The sequence below is a fragment of the Poecilia mexicana genome, unplaced genomic scaffold (assembly GCF_051168715.1).
Source record: "Poecilia mexicana isolate PSO_F unplaced genomic scaffold, ASM5116871v1 scaffold_4, whole genome shotgun sequence".
Classification (NCBI taxonomy): domain Eukaryota; kingdom Metazoa; phylum Chordata; class Actinopteri; order Cyprinodontiformes; family Poeciliidae; genus Poecilia; species Poecilia mexicana.
The window spans coordinates 24921801-24936258 of record NW_028263373.1 but is presented as its reverse complement, the minus strand read 5'-3'; the positions used below and the strand labels follow the sequence as shown (position 1 = coordinate 24936258).

Genomic DNA, 14458 nt, shown 5'->3' with positions numbered 1-14458 from the left:
CACCCAGACATTTTGCACAGCTGAATTGCTGCCATGGAGATTTAAGGATTTCTCAAACATGCATGAAATTATCAAAGCAACACTCCAGGTATGTTTTCCATATGGGAATAACATAACACAAGTCTAAAAAAAGGCCGATTTTATATAATACTGCCCCTTTAAAGATATCCACAAATCCCCTTTGGATCAATGTCCCACCAGCTTCAGTGATTCTTGATTCATTGATGGGTCAAAATTAAGAGACTGAAGTGTCTCCCTGATGACAGGCAAGCTAGAGGGATGATGAAAGTCAAAGACAACTGGTGTCATAGATTTTATTGGAGAGTGATAATGGTCGGACAGTCTGGTCGGTGGTTCTTTCTTTTCTTGGCCATCATGGAGCAGATAAAGGAGAAGGTAAGTCTGCGGCTGGATGCTCCTGTGGGGGAGGAGACATTTTTCTCACATTAAACAACTCGATGGATCAGAAGAGACGAAGCACAATACAGCTTGAACTGCAGCGGTATAGCGCCTTATTAAAGTGTTCATAACCCTTGAAGTTTTTTGAAGTTTTTTACATTTTGTCACATTATACCACAAACATCAGTGGATTTTATTAGCAGTTTGTGATCTGATAGAGAATACAAGGTTTTTCACCACAGACAATTTGAATGTGGCTGAAATAAAGTCTATAATATGCTACAAACAGATTTATGTCCAAGATTTATCAGTAGTATTTTCGAAAAATGGCGTAACTGTTAGTGGAAAAACATGCTGAATGGTTGTTAACCAGTGAAATTCTGACAAATTTTAGAATTCTGACCTTATTTCAGAATTATGACTTGAATCTTAAAATTATTTTTTTCTGCATAACTGTTCCTTTAATTTTAGAATTCTGACCTTTTTCCTTCAGAATTCTGATTTTAATTCAAACCTTTTAATTTTGACTTTATTAGAATTCTATGTTTTTCTCAGAATTCTGACAAATCTTAGAACTCAGTTTTTTTTTTCTTCAAAAGTCTGACTTTAATTGTAGAATTCAGAACTTTTTCCTCAGAGTTCTGGGTTCTGCTCAGCAGGCGTCCTGTTCTCAGTGTGGCAGCTTGTTGATCTACGTCTTATTTCACGTTAAAAACCATTGAGCATGTCCTTCCACTTCACAGTTATGCTCTGCTTTTCTGTAAACATGTCAAAGGTTTTGCTGACACAAAGTGAAGAAGGAGCTGTCTGTCTGGATGTGTGCTGACTCGGTGTAACTCACACTGTCCATGAAGCCAGGCATGTTCTCTATGACCATGCAACCACTCCTCACATGTTGTTCCTTCCTCCTCGTCCTCCTCCTCAGCCTCCAGACATTACCCACAATCATCATGGCCACCAACATCATGGCTGCTGCTACACACGCTCCCACTGCTGTAGCTGCAGAGAGCTGACTGGCTGTTTGGTCTGCTGCTCCAATCAGACGGCCAACAGCGAAGGCTGCAGACTGGGGCAGAGGCTGAGGACCCAGCAGCTCAGATACGTCTAGGAGAGGATAAATAAAAGACCTCAGGTTAGTGTAGAATTACTGACCAATCAGGAAAAGACAGAACTGATCAGTGCGTTTTATCTTATCAATGTAATTAAGTATTTACTACCACTTGTAAATCTGTGTAGAGGAGTACATTTCCTTTAGTTACTGTTGATATGTCTGTTCACAGACAATGTTTAATAAACATGTTTAATATGCTGTAATATGTGAAAAGACACAATCATTTGTATATTTTATATTTTTAATCGATTACATAATTATATAATCTATTGCAAAATACATAAATAATAAACATGTAATTCAGTGTACTTACAATACATAGTTACAAATGAAATGTAAAAACACAGTGCCCGTTTTGGTCGTGACTGTAATAAATTCTTTTATATTTATCAATATACTCACATATATTGTCTGTGCTGACATTGCAGTATAAGAAAATTTAAACACTAAATCTCATATATGGGATGATACTGCCTTATGTATTTTCCCATATTAGATCGTCATCCTCAGAAACTCCTCTCACCTTCCAGACTGAGTAGGAAGAAGGCATCGTCTCCCTTGATGAAGCTCCTGCTCCTCAGCCTGCTGTGTGAGATGAAGGTGCTGGTCCCGTAGCCGGGGCCTCGGTAGTAAGAGCTGCCGTCAGACCCAGTTACCTCAGAGCCCACCTTCCTGGGGTCATCCCAGTAAAACTCAGTACCTGAAACCAACAGGACACTGATTGGCACAGCAGCTTCCTGAAAACGCCTCCAACAGACTCCCACCGTCAGCACCCTCATACCATCTGAGGACATCTTGTTGGGGTCGGTGGTCACCATGCGGTGCATGTTCATCTGCTGTCTGACATCAGACTGCTGATCCATCAGGGCCATTGTGACTTGTTGCCATGGACACGGCCACTTCAGATTGTGGTCATTGGGGCCTGAGGTCAGGTGGAAGTAGGTAGCCAGGTACCCAGAAGTGCCACTCCGTCCGTTCAGGTACACACCCACCTGAAGACACCAGAGAAATATGGAGATTAACGGGTCAACAGATACAGTAACATGTTTAGTGAAGGTCATTTGTGTAACTTTAAAGAACAGTGAAAATGATTTTCTAAATTAGATTTTTGTCTTGTCATTTTCATCCGTCTAACACAGATATTACCAGTTACCTAACCACCATGAGCACTGGGCTCCACTGGATGGCCGTTTTCCAAACAACTTAATTTTCATCATTCAACAGGGAGAAAAAAAAATCCCCTAAAAGATCAAATCATGCAATGGTCCAACAATTTACAGGAAAAAACTCTGAGGAGCTTTGTGTTTAAATCTTCAGTTAAAACAATCTGTTTTAACTCATTTCCTAGTCAAGGTTCATGACAGGTTTTTAATAATCTATCATGTGAAAAAACTTATTAATGTGTGATTTTAAATTGTGCTTTTTCCAACATTAGCAGAATATCAACAATATACAATGAACCAAAGGCTGGAACTTAACCCCATTGAGATGAACTTTACTACACAGGAGGAAAATATTTCATTTTATCTTGAGGCTGCAGAGGTTACATCAAGAATAAAGATCAAAAATGCCTTTTCTCTTAGGTTTTAAAGGTGCGTTATAATTCCTCTTTTGTGTGTTACCTGGAAGGAGTAACCGGACGGTGACAGAAAGCGAGGACTGTACAGTTTCTGTCCTGGTGGCGTGGTGGCCAGCAGGTGGCTCATGTTGCGGATGTGCCAGATGTGTTGGGGGCATTTTGTGGATGACAGGTTGATGTCATCCAGAGAGAAACCTCCATGTGACGGACTCTCTCCCCTCAACCCCTCGAAAACCAGCCGGGCCTTCCGGGTCATGCTCAGGTCGATGGAGTGCAGCTCCCAAGAGCCCATCACTCCTCCTGTGAAGGAAGCAGAACAAACACCCAGAAGATGAGTCTCTGCATCAGCTGCATTTGCATTTAAATGTGACTTAGTTTAGGTCTGAGAGCATTAATGGGTTTACCACAAGGTGGCACCAGAGTCCCATATTTTTGAATCATACGCAGTCTGCTCAGTACAGGTTCATGCAGGTTAAAATGAATTATTTCTCACCTGAAATGCTCTTGAATAGTTTGAGTTTGCCACTGGGGCTGGCTGGGTCATACTCTCTGACCCATATGTTCAGAACATCATCAGCTGCCCCAGTGTTGTAGAGGAAGAACTGCAGACACTGAGCTCCAGCTTTGGGGTAAAGCCAACGACTCTCCAGGAAAGCGCTCTCCCCCGGTTCAGCAGATTCTGTGCTGAAATGCATGAAGTAGCCATTTCCTGTGCAGGGACGGCCAAAAAAAAAAAAACTTATTCCACATCTCAGCTTTGACACCATGTCTAGATTTGCACAGCCAACATTTTAAACAGGTCATTTAATTATATTTCAAAATCAGAATATCATACTAGTGAAATAAATTTGTATGATTATCTTAGATCAGAGGTCTCCAAACGTATTGTCATGTGGTTTAGAAAACAATTAAAAGAATAAGAAGATAAAATCACAAAAATATATTTTGTGTTTTTCCTGTTTTAACTAGACAATTATTAAGAGAAAGGCATCAAGGCTGCAAATTCCTCTGGGATCAATTGAAAAACAAAACAATAGAAAACACTTGTGGCATTTCTTAGGAATTCCTTCTGTTAAAACTCTTCCTGTTTTCATCCAAGTTTATTAAAATAAAGCAAATAAAGCAAATTTTTGTTTTGTTAAACCTTCTAACAAGACTTTAATTTGTAGAGAATAATTTTGCTTCAGTTGAAACAAAAAGTCTCCATGTACATCAATCAAGTTGATGACGTTCATGAATTGGAGTCAGAGGCTGCACAAAATCAGCCCCGGACCTGAAATGGCCCCTGTGCTTTGGACACCACTGTCAGAAACTTTAGACCAATATGTTACCTTAATTGCAAACACAATGCTGTAAAACTCTTAGGTAACATAGTTTACGACCTGTTTCTATCTAAGATTAGTTAACAAAGATAAACTTTGTATTCATTCAGTTATACTGCAGTCGGAGCAACAACAATACTGTAAAAAGAAAATAACAGCACTGGTCCTTGAAGATTCCCCTGCACTTGCTGTTAGCTCTGAATCTTTTGAACCCACAAGTCAAAGGTCAAATATGACATTGCAGCTCTTAAATGCCTATTAAGAGCAGGAGGTTTGAGTAGTTTACAGCTTTAAATCACACCTGTCCCTGTTATATCAGTGTACAATGACATGCAAGTATTAAAACATATTGTATGTTTTAGAATAAACAAGATAAATTTTGATTTCGTCATCTTATTTTTTACTATTATTATTCAACATAGAGCTTTGGGTTTTCTCATCACCCCATAAACATGTTGACATATTGTATAAATACGGTTAAGTACGGCATTACGTGACAAAGTGCTTTCCTATTTCACATGTTGGCCGAGAATCCTGTAGGTCTGAAGAGAGAGTGCTGTTATCTTTCCACTATTTTACTTCTATTTGATCATATTTGTCTTGTAAAATCTCTATCAGCATGATCCTACACTTGCCTGTATTTACACAGGTGGCTGTTGTAAAAGACCCTGACCAGTGAATCATGCCATCCTTAAGCTCAACACCTTGTAATGACTTGCAGATCACCTTTGCATTGTCCCATGTTGGTGAAGTCAGTGTGAGGGCCTCCGGACACAGAGCTGAGCTGTTCCCACATGGCCGTGCTGGAACCCTGAATCATCCCGCAGATGTTCTCCTCCTCAAAGTTACAGCTGTCTACAAAGGTGGAGGACTTAGCTGTGGAGAAGAAATAGTATCAGCTACATCAAGGAACTGTATCTGTCTATCTATAGACTCATTCAGTAAATTAGAATATAATTGAAGTTCATTTGTTCCAGTAACTCTATATGTCTTCAAGTGAGACACATTACATAGATTAATTTGACAAAAATAGATGTTTAACATATATTTATCTTAACCCTGATTATTTTCCTGCTAAAACTTAATGAAAACAAAATATTTTCAGCTAGTTATGTACCTAACCAGCTGCATACCTAGAACGCTACAAAAGGTTTGTTCTTACAGACAAATCTTGTACCCTGCATGACAAAATGGATATTTTGTCACTCTTTCTTATCACAGTTCTTATCACTCTTACATGTTTTTCTTGCCATGTGCCTTTATGGTCCATACATTTTCAATAAAGGTGGGATTATCACAGTCCAGAAATTGTGATAATTGTGTCCTCCAATCTCTCTATTTATCTACTTTCTGCAACGCACTATTAGTAGAGGAAAGAAAGCAGTCCTATGGGATGATGCTTCCACCAGCAGGCTTAATGGTCAATTCACTTTGAAATTATTAATCTGGATCCTCCGAATATTTTTCTCATCACTTCTGGGTAGGTAGTTCAGCTTTTCATCATAAAACATTTCACTAGAATGGTACCATGCTTCAGTATGGCTGTATTTGGGTTGAGATTGCTGGTGTTGGTTTTGGATTTGGGTGTTTTACCCAGTTGTCATCCTCTCAGTACATAATGATATAAAAATAGCTTTAAGTGGACAGAGACAAGCATGCTCCAGTTTATAACGCACTTGAGCCTCAGTGGATCCTGAGTTATTCCTGTAGACCACATATGTCAGAGTCAAGGCCCGCGGGCCACATCCGGCCCGCGAGAAGGTTTTTTACGGCCCCTGGGATGATCTTGATTTATTATTAGAACCGGCCCGCAGACCGCAGCAAGCCGGCACCCCGTCTGAAAAAAAATATCTTCCTTATTTGAACTGTAAGTAGTTCTTTAAATGTTCTGTGAGATTATGTACTTACCCATGTATCCATAACAACCGGAACTTTCAATATCCACCAAGTTATTGCCGAAATATACCGTCTATTAAACGAGTGCCCCCCGGATTAATTACACTCTCTGCAGCTGCAGCTGCGAAGTTACCGTATTAACCCGATACTTGCTGGAAAGTGCAACGTCTCCCCTTTCAGAAACCGTTGGAATTTTTCCACTTAGCGCTACGTGTGGCGGAATTACGGTACTGCAAATTTAGATGTGTCGCCGGCGACACATCTAAATGCCTTGACTCTGACATATGTGGATTAATAGATTTTTCCACTTTATTTTATTGTATTTCAATCCAATTATATTTTAAAAATATTTCAGTTGTGTCTGTTGAAAATTAAAGATTACTGACAGAGCCATAAGAAAATATTGCTTTATCTATCTGATCATATTGGAATATATTTGTTAGGTTTTCAGTAGGTTCAATTAGGTTCACTAGACTATATGCGTCATTTAAAAAAATTTCAATGAACATTCGATCAGTCCGGCCCTCAGCTTGTAGCTAAATTTTTTATTTGGCCCTCCGTCCATTTGACTTTGACACCCCTGCTGTAGACCCTAAACCTTTCCATCTCATGAAATAATAAACTGGCCAGGCTGGGTGGGTAAACATGAAAAAGACTGTAATATATGTTGAGTCATAGTAATTTATAGTTTTATAAGTAGCGTTCACTACACCTCCTAACATTATTTTTTCTATTTATATTATTCATTTCCACAGCACATTTTTCACCTGTTAACATGAAAGGCTGTGAATGCTGGTTTCTCTGCAGTTCAAGATAAAGAACAGTAAGATACAGCCTCAGATAGTATTCATCAACAGTTTATATCAATTTATCAACAGTCCATAAACTATACTTGTTATGTAAGTGAACTGAATGAGGCACCTTTGATCTGCTATGTTGCCAGATCTCTTTTACTTGAGACACACGAAAGGGTTGACTTCAATAAGAGGCTATAACCTGATCTCCTGAATGAGGGCAACGTTTAATTGCAGTAGATCTTTATGATCAGATCAACTAAAATCTGCTGAGATACATTTGAGCCCAAAGGACAAAAAGTAAAACTGAAGAGAGCAGAAGACTGAGAACAAATAAGCAGAGGGCCTGGATAAGTTGCTGAGTGTGAGAGATGCTAATCTCCTTAATAAAGTGGGATAGAATACCTATTGTCATCTCCAGTTTCTGCATGCTTGTGTTGCAGCTAAGATATTCACAGCTCCCTGACAGCTGAAGTCTGAGATTATTATAGCACGGCAGCAACATGAAAAACAAACTTCAACAATTCTGTTTCATTTGCCCAGTTTTTTACCTGTTTGGTTTTGTATAAAGGCCAGAACAGAATTATCACCAACTACTTTAAAAATACTGTGAACAAACTTCCCATTAAGTGTTGCTAATGCTAAGTGTTGAGCTTATATGACCTTATGATGAATATAAATATTTTCTTAAAGGGGCGCATAGTGCCATTTTATAGCACAATCAACTATATTACCTTCAATTGTTTTTACCAGCTTTGCACTGCAAAGTAGATCATATAATGAGCTCAGCAGATGAGCAATTCCACAAGGTGTTTGCTAATTGCTGCTGGTTAGTCTGAAGGAGCTGAGTGAGGGAGTTGTGGTGGACAGGAGCTCTGTGAGCTGGAAGCTTTGAAGCTTGGAAACTTCAGCTCAGAGGAGGAGCTGCATCTCAAAGGCAGTGCTCAGCTCCACCAGGTGTTTGCATAGTTGAATGGTTACTATGGAGATTCAAGGATTTCTCAAACATGAATGAAAGAATCAAAGCAACACCCCAGGTATGTTTGTGATGAGGGAATAACATTATAATTGACATAAAGCTCAAAAAAGTTAACTTGACATAACACTGCCCTTTTAAACTCAAACTTGATCTTGCGGGCTTCATGTTGAAACTCACTGCAGTTGTAGAGCAGGTTGAGCTTGGCTAGGTCGCTGGCACTGAATCCCATCCTCTGACCAATCACATCCATGAATTGTGGGATCTTTGTGACGATGGTGGGCTCAGAGTCGATGGTGAAGGCTGTCTTACTGTAGTGCATCACAGAGCCGTAGTCATATGGGACCCCCAGCGTGTTGGACACAGAGTCATCATATGTGTTAAAGTTGTGCTCCTTACCTGGAGGACATGAACATATTGGGAGATTTCAGGCCTGTCATTGAACAATATCACAGGCTGATGAAAATTGCTTAAAAGTGTACTGACATTCTGTCTATAAGAAAAGCACATGTATTACTAGTTCAATGATATCAAGAGCCCTTATATACACTTATTTCAATCTAAAGTCCATTTCACAGTTTCACACTGATCTGACTGAATTCAGTCAGTATCTTTCCTGGGTCTTGAGTTCAGAGAATGCAAACAGGGCAGAGATGGTAACATTAACATTCTTTATAGGGTTTCATAACCTTAAAGGAAATCCACTCCAGGTTGCCTCATAAAATTTGAAGGGTTAGGTTCAGAGTTGCCACTGTCTATATTTTTGCTGTAGGGTGATTAACTGGCTTCTGGAGCTAATGCAGAAGCCAGTTTATGGCATACTAATGCAGTCACAGAAACATCTAAAACACACAGGACAGTGTGTGTCCAGTGTGTGTCCTCAGCCCTGAGGGCCAGGACTGATTGCTGCTGTACATTCATCTCAGGCCTGCAACAGAATATAAACCATTTTTTAGATACTACTTCATAGAATGCACATTGGGATTCTACAAGAAGGATGAATGTCAAAAAGCAAACTGCTTCAGTTTCTATTCTGAGTTACAAAACTGACTCCAACATGTTTGTTTCTTTATTATAAATTCATAATTATAATGCAGGTAAAAAGGCTAATTGATAGAAATCAACTTGAAGAGAAAAGAACAAGATGTTACCAGGTTCAATTTGTTCCCATATAATGTTGACGTAGTCATCGCGGTCCGCTCTGGACTGCTCATGCCAGAACCCCAGAGCGTGCAGGAACTCATGCTCTACTGTTCCCAGTCGGTCGCAGTTTGTACCAATGGACAGCTGCTGCTTCCCAACACGCCGATTACCTACTGAGGAGTAACATCTCCAGAGAGAAAAAACAGTCAGGAAACACACACTGTTATCTCTCAACAGTCACAATGACTGATTCATCATTCCAGGCCTGAAATTATGATTTTTTTTTTGTAGCATTTTTAGTAACATTCACCCAGGTTGAAAGAATTTATATTTGGCAACAGCCTGATGCTCTCTAAGATCTGTAAATACCTCCTTAAATAGGAGAAAATTATTTAATCCAAAGACTTGCATATAGATCTGGAGTCTATAATCTGCATCTTATGACTTTGAGCAATAATGTTTTGAAACTCAGTCATTTTATGTTTAAAGTAGTAGGAAAGACTCTTGTGTAAAATCTGCAAAGAACTTGAACAGGAGAATGAGTGAATATGATATATATGAATAATATATGTGTTGAGGTAGAAAAATGATAATTCAGAAGAAGGGCTTGGATGGACCTATGGCCTAAAAAAAAAAAAAAACTCTGATTATGCAAACACAGAAACCAGTCATGATGTGTTCCAAAGCACGGCGACTTAGTTTGAAGATGTGATAAACTACCAGACAGAGTACACATCATACAGACCTGTGGGGTTTTATGCCATAGAGAGTGGGATCAAAATATATTGAGTAGTAATATGATAATTCATAACTGGGGCTCAGATGCCTTGAGAATAGTGTGAATAGTTTCCAAAGTGCCAGCTTAAGAACAGAAAAATGTGGGAAATCAGCTGTGACTCAATGGTTTATATAAACACAGCAGAGTTCAGGGTCAGACTGGAGAACTGCAGCCGATAACAGGTGGCTCCCTCTGAGCAGATTGTTATGTACAGAAGCCAGAAAATGCATACTGATAACGAAGTGCGTCAATGGGGTATCTATGTAGAACCTCCACTAACTATGTGATACCATAGTTGGCATGACAACTGTGGTATGAGATGTACCATACCATATGGCTTCTATGACACAATGAATATGATACGTCACTGCTATGCTTCAGTGATGTATCTATTTAGGGCAGGAAGTGACTATGGAACGGTTTAATCTCATTTGTCGTCTTTCTAAGGTCCAGTGTCCTACCACTTTTAGACGAGTCTCTACTCCAACACAACTGATTCAAACAGCCCAGCTTCCTCTGCAGCATGTCAACGTTCTGCACAGGTGCTGTTTGACTCAGATGTGCTGAACTAGGTACAGAAAATACACAACATACCTGCTGTTGAGAACTGACTTTAGACGCCACAGTAAAGATACTGAGGAGGATGACTAATAGACTAATAGAGCGAAGGAATTGAGAGGTTAATGCTGCCAATTAGGTTTCTTCTCTACATATGTTTAATTAAAATAATATTTCTCATTTTCTGTGACTTGTACCATGACAAAATGTGTGTGACAGTCAGATATTAATTAAGGGAGCAAGGGCACCTGTCATGATTGCTTATGCGATGGTTTCGGGTTTTATGCCATGCTCCTGGTTTTGATTTGTAACTTATTAAGCAGAAAAGAAACAGAGACTTGAAGTAAAGGCAACAGTCAAGCTTTACTCACCCACTGCCTTTGAACACAGAGATGTAGTTCTCCTCTCCCTTCCACGGTGTAAAGTCAATGCAAGTCTTTAGTCTGTACTGATCAAATGCCTTCAGTATTACTCCCTTAGCATTGATGTCTATATCACAAAGAGCAGGAGCCATTTAAAGCAGCATGTTTTAATACGTTTATGGTGTAGTATGTCACTTTTCAGTACATCTTACCTAAGCTGTCCTCCAGGTAGTAGGGAATGGTTGTTGGCCAGCGATACTCATCCCCTATGATGGAATTTCTGTCAAGGTTCTAGATTGAAAGAGGAATGCTGTTATAATGTAGAATTAATCCAGAGCAGTTGTAATCAAAAGTTGTCATGTGATTGCTGTTGGAATTTCACTATTACTGAGGAGTGTCCGAGAATATATAATAGTCCACACATTTTTGGTTTGGATCAACAGTGAAGAGATTGGAGTGAAAATACAGCTTCATGACACTCACTTCATCCTTCTCTATATCCCCCTCCAGCAGGTCCAGGTCGGCGGCTGGGAAGGATTATAGTTATTGATGAGAGGTTAAGCACAAACTTTGAGAACAGCAAGATGACCAAAACTAAACAAACCTTTATTGATGTCAAAGATGTCCCAGTCTTGGCTCTGATCAACATCAGTTTCTGCGGACGTGGAATAAGTCAGGATATTAAGATGCTGCAGCACTGTTTCCTAACTTGTCATGTACAGTATGGTGGCATTTTGAAAAATAAGTTACAAAATGCACAAAATAAGTTAATTCTCAAGATCTCCTCATGTCTACATGAGGAGATCATGAGAATTTTGTGAACATCAGTTCCTGTCGTTTCTGAAGTAACTGTTTTACTTTGGGTGAAGTTTGGCCATTTCCTTTGTCCACAATGCCACTCAGTTCGTACCTCCCTTCAGACTCCCTTTGAGCTCAAATTTTCAAGGTGAATGTCATCCGGGCCAATTAGCAAATAGAAGCAGGACTTGTTAGCTGTATTCTGCACTGCTGTAGAACTGTAGTCTGCCTGTGGTTGTTGTTTGCCATTGGCAGTGGAGGAAGTGAACAAAGTCATTCAGTTCCTGTTGACCAAGCTTTCAAATATTGAGCAATTAAAGTCGGAGCAAGAGGAATGTTTAAAGCCTGCAGCTTTAATTAACACCCCTCTAGTTTGGCTCAAAACTTCTCTGTTCACAGTGAGGGATGGTGGTTTACAGCACATGCAATTTCTGGTAAGCTTCATAGTGTAACTTCCTTCATGATTGAACTGGCGCATTGCATCCTTCACAGCCTTGATGTTAAAGAATCAGTGTAAAATCAGTTCCAATCGTTTCAAACTTCACCAGAGTCCTTGCCTCCACCAATCATTTCTCAATGAATGAGGGTTCAGACCCTGTACAGTGGGACAATGGTGGCAAAAGTGGTAGGAGTTTGCAGTCACTAAGTTTCTGGGTTTCAATGTTCCTTCTGTAGAATTGGTTGATGTACCCAAGATATACATGGCAGACTGGTTTCTTGTCTTGCTTCTTAGGAGGAAAGTTTCAATAAATTTGCTTCTTGGAAGCATATATAGATTTACATAAATAGATAGCTATATGTATACTTTCAAATTACAGCTTTCAATTAGAGGATGACTTTTGATGTAATTTCTAACTTTACCTTTTGACCTGTAAGTAAACTGGGCAGCAGAAGAAACTCAAAGCTACTAAATGAAGGCTTGAAAGCAAAAAGCAGAACCTTGAGAATTGAGTCGTCTTGTTCTAAATGTGTTCACCCACCTGTTTCACTTGTCAGTTTTGCTGCTGTCTGTAACATAAAACATATTGAGTTGCATCGCTGCATATCTTCACTCCTCTGAAGCATCTTATCCACATTTAAAGAGACTCAGTACTTACCAGTCCAAACCCAAACAGCAGAACGATCCACCTGAGCATCATGGCTCCAGATGCAGACTCCTTCACACAGTAAATCTTCTGCTCTTTTTGAACATCAAAGGAAACGCCTGTGTTGATAATGCACAAACTATCTAATCAATTTTATGAGTCAAGGGGCAGACATATTGTGGTTATTTGCCTCGTTAATTATTACCGACATCCCATTCACTCTTTAATGTTGTTGCCAGACTAATAAACTTCAGCACAGTTGAGGCATATTTCTGCAGATGTAGTACAGTTTAACACACGTCAGTAAACACTTCCTGGAAACACTTAAGCTAAACCTTGTGTAGGTTCCCAAATACTGAAGCCATAAGCTTGACGCTCTCCGTCCTTCGCCTTCAGTCCACTTGTTGACAAAAAAAAAAACGACCAAAAAAAGGCAAACTGGGTCCTCTTGATAAAAGTTAACGGTTTTACTTCAAAATAAAAACGGTACAAATATTACCTTTCCTCAAAAATAATAAACAAAAGAGTCCTAAGAGAGAAAGCGAGAGAGAAAGAGAGAGAGGTCAAAAAACTGTGTGGCTCCACTCCAACTGCCCAACTGATTCTGCCTGGCCACACCCTAAAATCCTTAACTCCAATTACTTATGCAAATTTACATGACCTTAGTAATCCAATATAACGAATTAGTATAAGAAATATAAACATAATTTATCCAAAAGGTCTGAATGAACTAAAATTGAATTTAGGCTTCTACATTACCGGCCCCTAATTGTTATCAATATTCTTGAAACAATTACAAACGTAAGAGTTTACATGAACAAGAAAAGCCTAAATTACATCACATTTACTGAGAAAATCAAGTCCATTGTCTTTCACCTCAGGAATGAGGCCTTGACCTTAGATCCTTTATCTGTCATCTTCTGATCCCTGCAGAAGACATAGCTTTGTTATGGGACGACAAAGCTCATTAGTCTTAGTCTTTACTTTCACCTGCCGAACAAAGCCATTTCTGTCCGGAAATGTCTCCACAACTCTTCCAAGTGGCCATGAGTTCCTGGGAGAGGTGTCGTCCACGATCAGAACCACGTCTCCCACGCAGAAGTTTCTTTTAGGTGAAGACCACCGCTGACGTTCTTGGAACTGGGACAGATATTCCCTGCACCAGCGTTTCCAAAAGATATCTGCGAGGTATTGCACCTGTCTCCAACGGCGATTTGTGTACTGATCATCCTTCTGAAAGACTCCTGTTGGTAATTCAGGTTTGAATTACCAACAGGAATTACCCCTTAGCAACAACAGATGATTAGGGGTTAGTGCCTCCAGGTCGTGAAGGTCTGATGAAGCCTTTGTAATGGGCCTGCTGTTTATAATTGCTTCTGCTTCACAAAGCAAGGTGTGTAGACCCTCCTCATCCAAAAGTTGCTCCTTGACTGTGATGTTCAGGATTTTCCTCACTGAACGGATTAGACGCTCCCAGCTTCCTCCGTGGTGTGAACCTGTTGGCGGATTGAAATGCCACTGAACACCATCTTGTTGCAAATGATTTTCAATCTTGCTGGTGTTCCATGCCTTAATTGCTTTTCTTATCTCAGCGTCAGCTGACTTGAAGTTGGTTCCATTATCCGAATAAATCTCTCTCACCTGTCCTCTTCTGGCA

The 14458-nt window shown here is 39.7% G+C and overlaps 1 protein-coding gene across 1 annotated transcript; it reads right to left on the bottom strand.

The window, feature by feature from the left end:
* Nucleotides 1-300: 300 nt before the first annotated feature.
* On the bottom strand, nt 301-13561 carry LOC106910742 (meprin A subunit beta-like). Its single transcript, XM_014977424.2, has 15 exons — nt 12814-13561; nt 12697-12724; nt 11523-11573; nt 11402-11445; nt 11131-11209; nt 10928-11045; nt 9229-9407; nt 8258-8476; nt 5138-5287; nt 3583-3798; nt 3133-3389; nt 2292-2502; nt 2034-2210; nt 1241-1503; nt 301-418 (listed from the first exon to the last, which is right to left on the bottom strand). The coding sequence occupies exons 1-15, from the start codon at nt 12853-12855 to the stop codon at nt 374-376; spliced, it is 2079 nt and encodes a 692-aa protein (XP_014832910.2). The 5' UTR covers nt 12856-13561; the 3' UTR covers nt 301-373.
* Between the last annotated feature and the right edge of the window lie 897 nt (nt 13562-14458).